The sequence below is a fragment of the Scatophagus argus genome, chromosome 6 (genome assembly GCF_020382885.2).
Source record: "Scatophagus argus isolate fScaArg1 chromosome 6, fScaArg1.pri, whole genome shotgun sequence".
In the NCBI taxonomy this organism is placed as follows: Eukaryota; Metazoa; Chordata; class Actinopteri; family Scatophagidae; genus Scatophagus; species Scatophagus argus.
Window position 1 is genome coordinate 14,342,188 of NC_058498.1, and position 6,918 is coordinate 14,349,105.

The 6,918-nt window shown below is 39.1% G+C and overlaps 1 protein-coding gene across 1 annotated transcript; it reads right to left on the reverse strand.

Moving 5' to 3' along the window:
* Positions 1–704: 704 nt before the first annotated feature.
* LOC124060085 (ras-related protein Rab-8A) lies at positions 705–6,788 on the reverse strand. The gene is made up of 8 exons (XM_046390588.1): positions 6,521–6,788; positions 5,936–5,996; positions 4,831–4,891; positions 4,262–4,339; positions 4,001–4,090; positions 3,832–3,897; positions 3,275–3,325; positions 705–3,108 (listed from the first exon to the last, which is right to left on the reverse strand). Exons 1-8 carry the CDS (start codon positions 6,642–6,644, stop codon positions 3,019–3,021), a joined length of 621 nt encoding a protein of 206 aa, XP_046246544.1. The 5' UTR covers positions 6,645–6,788; the 3' UTR covers positions 705–3,018.
* Between the last annotated feature and the right edge of the window lie 130 nt (positions 6,789–6,918).

Sequence of the window (6,918 nt, forward strand, 5' to 3'; positions counted from 1 at the left end):
AGAGCATATCATGGGTAAAAGGAAAACTTGACACTGTGCTGTAGATAACTGATTGGTTTTAATTTAAGTAAGCAGTCGGGACTGTGAGTACACCTTTACTCCAGCGGTAAAGAGGGACGAAGGAAAGTGTGCTTAGTTTGAGAGATGACAACAGGCGTCATCTCAACGTGTCCACTGCTCCACAGTCACTTCTGTAAAGGCAATGACAGAAAAGCTAGTGTAGAGGAGACACAGATGGCTGTGATGTATGTTAATCATCAAGCAGTCCTGCACACCATACTTGTCGCTCAGCAGTGTGGCTTGACGGCAGATTGAAAGAAAAGTAAAAATGGGCTGTGCACACGAGCTAATCCAACTGAAGGAAAACAAAACTTCTGGTAAAACTGAGTGAAAAGATTAACTGATGTGGATTAATTTATTGTATAGAATTTCATCGCTGTTTAATTGGACATTTTATCCATTCAAATGCAACATTTTTTTTAAAACTGTATGTCCAAGAAAGCCAGGATTGGTCCTCCACATATGATTGGTCAAAAAAAGGTATGTCATCTTTTAGAAAAAGGTCTTCAGTTGATTACAAGTCAAATTCAAATATCAGACATAAGCACATTTAAACACATTTAAAGTAACTTTCCTGATATTATTAGATACATGTAATAGTCCACATTAATTTGCAAAAACAGGGCCAATATGATGACTAAACCTTTTTTAAGAATCTCATTTTTAATAAATCATCAAAAGTACACATATCTACAAAAGACGTAGACCAATAAGCTTTATGAAGTACAATCACTGAAGATCTTATTTACAATTGCTTCATTATTTAATTTATTCCCCATGAAATCAAAGTGACAAAATTCAAATTTAGGTAAGAGAATGCTGACGATTTGTCAACACAGATCTGACAAATTTACAGTTGGCAAGAATTACAAATGACTCCAATCAAAACAGGAAATGAGCTTATTTCACAGACCAAATTTGAGCAAAACGCCACAGTCTAAAAACCTGTATTTCTTATCAAGGCATGAACTGGTTTAATCTGTGAGAGCCACAAAATCAAACCACATTAACAACAGTGATTTTAATCATCTAAGCAGTTACTTATTTATTTCAACAATGCTTCAACTTGACTAGATATGATTTGCTCTCACTGGAAAACATCAGAGATGCCTTAATCAGCTTTCGCTTAACTTCCTATTCTTGCGTCTGAAGAGCTCAACAGAGCAAATATGACAGAATTTGGAGTGACAGCAGAAAATAAAACGGCAAGGATGCTTTGCACATTTCTAATCTCAAATAAAGCTCATGAGGTGAAATGTGCAAAGTTTATTGAGGTTTTCTACGCACCCAGAATGCATAGTTCAAATGATACTGGGCTCAAACAAGACATGGGGATGTATGCAGAGACCTCTGAACAGAGGGGTACACTAGGCGAGTATGTGTGTGGGGTGTGTGGGGTGTGTGTGGGGGGTGTGTGGGGGGTGTGTGGGGTGGGTGGGGGGGTTCATTGCACTTGAGGTGCCCAAAAGCATCGATGGGGATGCTAGTGCACAAAAAGTGCGAATAAAAAAAAAGGATGAATCAATTAATGGGAATGCTGGAATGTTGGGAAGGGGGATGAAAAACATCTCTAAATCATAGGCCTTCTGTATATTTTATTATACTAATAAAAAAGACTAAGTTTCAGTGCTCCGATGTTTTTAGAAAGCCCAGACAGGGTACATGGAAAACTTGTACATGAATATTCTTTGCTTTCAGTTAAGACTTGCAACAGGCAACAAAAGTTAAGAACTTTTTTCTATTTTTTTTTCTTTTTTACAGAAAGAACAAAGGAAAAGTGCATTATCAATAAGAACATTAAAGGGCACTTTGTCATTTTGGTGCTATGTGTTTGTTTCACTCCATAAATACTGCTACAGCACAGCCCCTATCCAAGGCCCCCGGAAACAGTCGTGTGCATGTTCCCCCATTGGAACTGACAACTGGAAGAAGTATGAATGCATAAAACGATTATTTCATCATCACTGTGATGCCTTCTCTGCCACTGCTGTGTAACTGTATCGCCTCCAGGTGTTGGACTTAGGTATTGCTAGTTCACCAGGTGAAGTGCATCAAAAAACCATCAACCTCACAACAATAACGATACCTAAATTGATGAGGTAAGCAACTACAAAAGGAATCTGTTTGCCCTTAAAACATGCATACTTTGTCATGAACCCAGTCTTACTGCAATCATGTGAATACTTAAGACAAAACCTGGGTCCCACATAGACGTTACATTGCACATTAAAGTGTTCACAATAGGAATGGAATGTTTCAGCCTAACAAATCAACAGAGACACTTGAAGAAGAAGAGGACAGAAGAACTGTAAACCCAAATGTTGATATGATGAGTAAAAATGCACTGGCAGTACTGTTTCTATGTGATATCATAATAAATGATGTATATTTACATGTTGTATTTACCTTACGTGGATGTATAAAAGTTGAGGCCATCCAGACAGTACACAAATGTCATATAATCGTGCCAAAACTGTACTCTCATCACCCTGGCAAACCTATTCTGGGAATATAATTTGGCTACTTTTTGTGATGACGATCGTATAAATAAGGCTTCACCAAGCAACACTCAAAGAAAGCAGCTAGGCATCAGAAATTATTGTGAACAGTAAAGCTTTGATCGTTTCTAGAGGCAGTCCTTTAAATGTCTATAAAATCTAAGGAATCAAGTTGAAACTGTCAATTTAACGAGCAAAAAAAAAGCGATCAGATTTAGCATGTAACAGAGGCCAGAGTGGTTAGATCCAGAGGTGTCAAGGGAAAACTGGTAAACCAAGGGAGCGATAAACTGTTTTGTTTTTCCTATTAGATAAGCACGACAATCAGAGAGGAGGAGGACGAGGAGGAGGAGGAAGACAAGCAAAGGAAGATAAAAGTGAAATCAGAGTGTGCTCTGTCCAGTTCTGTCCAGTGGGGGACACAGTTAAGGCGATGGTGGATGCCAATGCTCCCGCCTCCTCACAGGAGCGTGCAGCGGAAGAAACTGCTCTTCTTGGGCTGCTCTGTAATCTTTACTCCTTGACTGCTGCCCTGTGGGTTGTTGCCCTCCTAAAATACACACAGATGAGAAAACACATTCAAATATGAGAACAGCAAAAACACCAGAGCATGTTGCAACACATACAGACATCATGTATTGTATCCATAACAGCTTTATAGCTGTTATATATATATAGCTATATATAATTAAGATTCCACACTTCTACATTCTTACCAGCTTCTTGTCCATTTTTGCTTTGATGTCTCTGGCAAGGGTTAAGAAGGCCTGCAGATAAAAACAGGAAAACAAATAAAGCAGTGCATTAACAGCAGCATTAAGTAAAAGTTACTAATCCTTATACATGAATTATTGTGGTTTAAGACCAAAACCAAATGGTGCTCACATTATACAGTTACAGTCCACACACAAATAGTTATCATAATCATTAAATGCTTATTTAAATAATTAAGTTTTCGAAGTAGGCCCATGATGAAAATTTTCAGCAAATGAGAATCCTTTTCAGTGACAAAAATCACAGTAAGAAAATAGTTCCATACAGAAGCGTCCCTGTGAGACCGCAGCTTGTCTGCTTACACTGTGATTTTTGTGCGGACTAAACAATCAGGATATATAGTATTAATCAATGAGCTTATGATGTGCTGTACCTTTGGACAAATGCAAAGTAAGCTCAGTACTCTCTCTAGAGTCAGCAGGAAGGTACAAGGTGGGGCATCTGTAGCAATAATCCTTTCAAAGGTCAATCAATAACAGTAGAAAAAGTGGTGACTCACATTCTCCACATTGATGTTCGCCTTTGCACTGGTTTCCATGAATTTGATACCGTACTCCAGTGCCAGCTGACAGCAGGAGGAAAGAGACAGAATCTGTGTCAGTACTCAGGCACTAGGAGCCATGAGATTCAAGTTAACTTCTCACTGTATTCATTGTCAAATGTACTACCTTCTCTCCTCTGTCTTTGGACACCTGTCGCTTGTCATTGACATCACATTTATTACCCAGGACCATCCGTTCCACATCTGCTGAAGCGTGCTGCGGAACGGAGTTTGGCACCATGAACACACAGGAGATTAAGCAGCAATAAAATGTGTTTAGAGGTGTGTATACTCTATAGCTCTTTGCAGAAGTTCAGAAAATATATTTGTAAAAACAGAAGCAAACCAACACACACACAGACAAGTTCACCCATGTAAAAGGTTTTACCTCTTCTATATTCCGTATCCAGTTCTTGATGTTGTCAAAAGACTTCTCATTGGTAATGTCATACACTAACATGATGCCCTGGAGAGTTCACAGAGCAAAAACATAAGAAAACAGAGTAACCAGGAAATAATCGTTCTCATTAATAATTCTCACTTAGTCCGTAGATTAGTAGATAGAAGAACCTTAAATTAGGCGTCTAATTAATTTTCTCGTGTCCATGTGAACCTATGTTATCAATGGAGCATATGATTTTACTGTCCCAAGTAAAAGCAAGAGACCTAAACATCAAAGGCAGCAAGGACCAATTATGTTTATGAAATAAAATATGTCAACACAGACATCCAGTTATACTTGAACTAAAAGAGCACTTAACAAAAGAACCACAACTATGCACTGAATGCACATCTGATCTCTGAGGTAAGTGTAAAATTAGTAACAAAATGACAGTGCTGGGTGTGGTTCTGGTAAACAGTCATGCTGCACACCTGAGATGATGACCATTTCACCCATTCACACACAGAAATGATCTATAGTACTGAATGAGTTGTAGGGCTGACAATGCAACTTACCATGGCTCCTCTGTAGTAGGCTGTTGTGATGGTCCTGAATCGCTCCTGCCCTGCTGTATCCCTACAGAGAAAATATATTTTTAAAACTCCTCTTTGCAGAACACAGCCAAAGTGATTTACGCTGCCCTTGCCGAAGCACAGTCTTTTTTTGAGTGCATCTAAAAGTTATGGAAGGATGCTCAAATTGCTGAATTTCAAGGATGCTAAGTCATCAAATGCCACCGAAAGATTGCCCCAATGTCCAGCAACAACAGACACAAAGATTTTCCACAGAATGCCTGTGGAAGTGGAAAGTATCCCCAATGCTTTTAAAAATAGCAAATAAGAGCAAAGAGATGTCATCGTAGATGACACACTACACCTTATAGGCAGGACCTCTTTAATGAAACACACTTGCTTGCCTGTATGTGTTCTCTGGCCTCTGTATGACCCAATGTGGAAGGATCCAGCCCTGACTTTGAAGAACAGCTATGATTTCATGCCACTCTTTAAAGTATTCAAATGTCTTAACAGCAACTTTCCAGAGGATCAATATCAGTTTAATCTCTGTGCATTAAGCCAAGATGTTGAAAGCAAGAGAAAACAGTTAAAACATGACAAAAGCTTAAAAAACAAAACAAAACAAAAAAAAAAATCGATCCATAAACTCCTCCCTGCCCCATTTTGTTACGCTCAGTTTTGTTAATAATTACAAAACCCACAACTTTGAGGACACTAAGGACAGGACTTGAGAGATACACACATACAGTGCAGATATGTCAGGTTCAGTGTGCTGGAAAACACCTGTGATACCACCAGGCTAAATGGTTTCCCCTCAATTCAATCTTTGTATAAGAATGAACATATCACAAGTTATGTGATAAGCCTGTGTACTGAAACCACAGAAATAAAGCAGATATTTTTTCCATGTAAGACAACAACTCTGCAAACTCGCTTATTACACTACTATATACTGAGGATGTAATGTGGTGCAAAACTTGTCACACCAGTGATCAGTGGACACGATGGATCTGGATTTACACTAGTACTTATTCTACATTAAACAGAAGGAAAATCATGAAGTTGTAAATGTAGTCAAGAGAGGACAGAAAAGATCTTTTCTTACCATATCTGTAGTTTGATCTTCTTTCCATCTAATTCTATTGTTCTTATCTTGAAGTCAATACCTGAAGAAAAACAAAAGTCACACAGGTCACCCGATTTGATTAGATATATCAACCGGCGCAGAAACTGACTGTGTACATGATTCATTTTAACATTAATGCTTGATTTTAGAAACATAGCGTAGCTGATGAGTTTATCAATACTTTCGATAGCGTTGGCTACCACAGTGCGAAGTACAGGCAGCTGGTCATATGAGAAATGACACTGCCAACTAGCTCACTGACAGCTTTGTAGCTAATTAGCTCAGCTTGCCACAGTTTACATATCATCTACTGTTACAGCCTGGGTGTTGTGACCATCCTCACAGCGCATGCAAACAGTGGTTTTCAGAGCATAGCAACTGTTTAAAATGATTACGATTCTGTATAAACTCTTCTAACAAGCCGGTTGAGCTGCTTCCTGACTAGCCACTACAAGATGATTGCTAGCCAGAAAAGTTAGCAACAAATTAGCATGACGGGATGGGCTGCCGCTGTTCCACTTTTCGGCAAAGACAATACTGAGCGATAATACGACTTTTACCCACCTATAGTGGAGATAAACGTTGAGTTGAAGGCGTCCTCTGAAAATCTGAATAACACGCATGTCTTTCCGACGCCTGAATCGCCGATTAAAAGTAGTTTAAACAAGTAGTCGTAAGTCTTCGCCATGTTATTAGTTAGCTTACTACTGCGGATATCCCGCCCGGTGCGCAGACATAGACGTCACGGCTCGTGAGCTTCCTTTTGGTCAAATCAACTGTCACTCTTCTCTGTCGTCGTGGCTCCGGAAGTCCAATGTTATCCCGATGGGTTCGGTCGTTTTAACGTCTATGGTCACCCGGAATAAGACATTAGTTAATTAACGGTTCGCAAATTCTTTCCTCACAAGAGAATGGACTGTGCTTAGAGTAACTAATATTGAGTCAAAGAAAGTCAACCGAAA

What these genes read in the sequence shown, in the direction of transcription:
- LOC124060085 (XM_046390588.1), bottom strand. Translation starts at nt 6,644, where the DNA reads ATGGCGAAGACTTACGACTACTTGTTTAAACTACTTTTAATCGGCGAT. An exon ending in CCTACTACAGAGGAGCCATG is followed by an intron (nt 4,340 to 4,830) that starts GTAAGTTGCATT and finishes TGAACTCTCCAG; the next exon opens with GGCATCATGTTAGTGTATGA. An exon ending in CAAAAATGGACAAGAAGCTG is followed by an intron (nt 3,109 to 3,274) that starts GTAAGAATGTAG and finishes TGTGTATTTTAG; the next exon opens with GAGGGCAACAACCCACAGGG.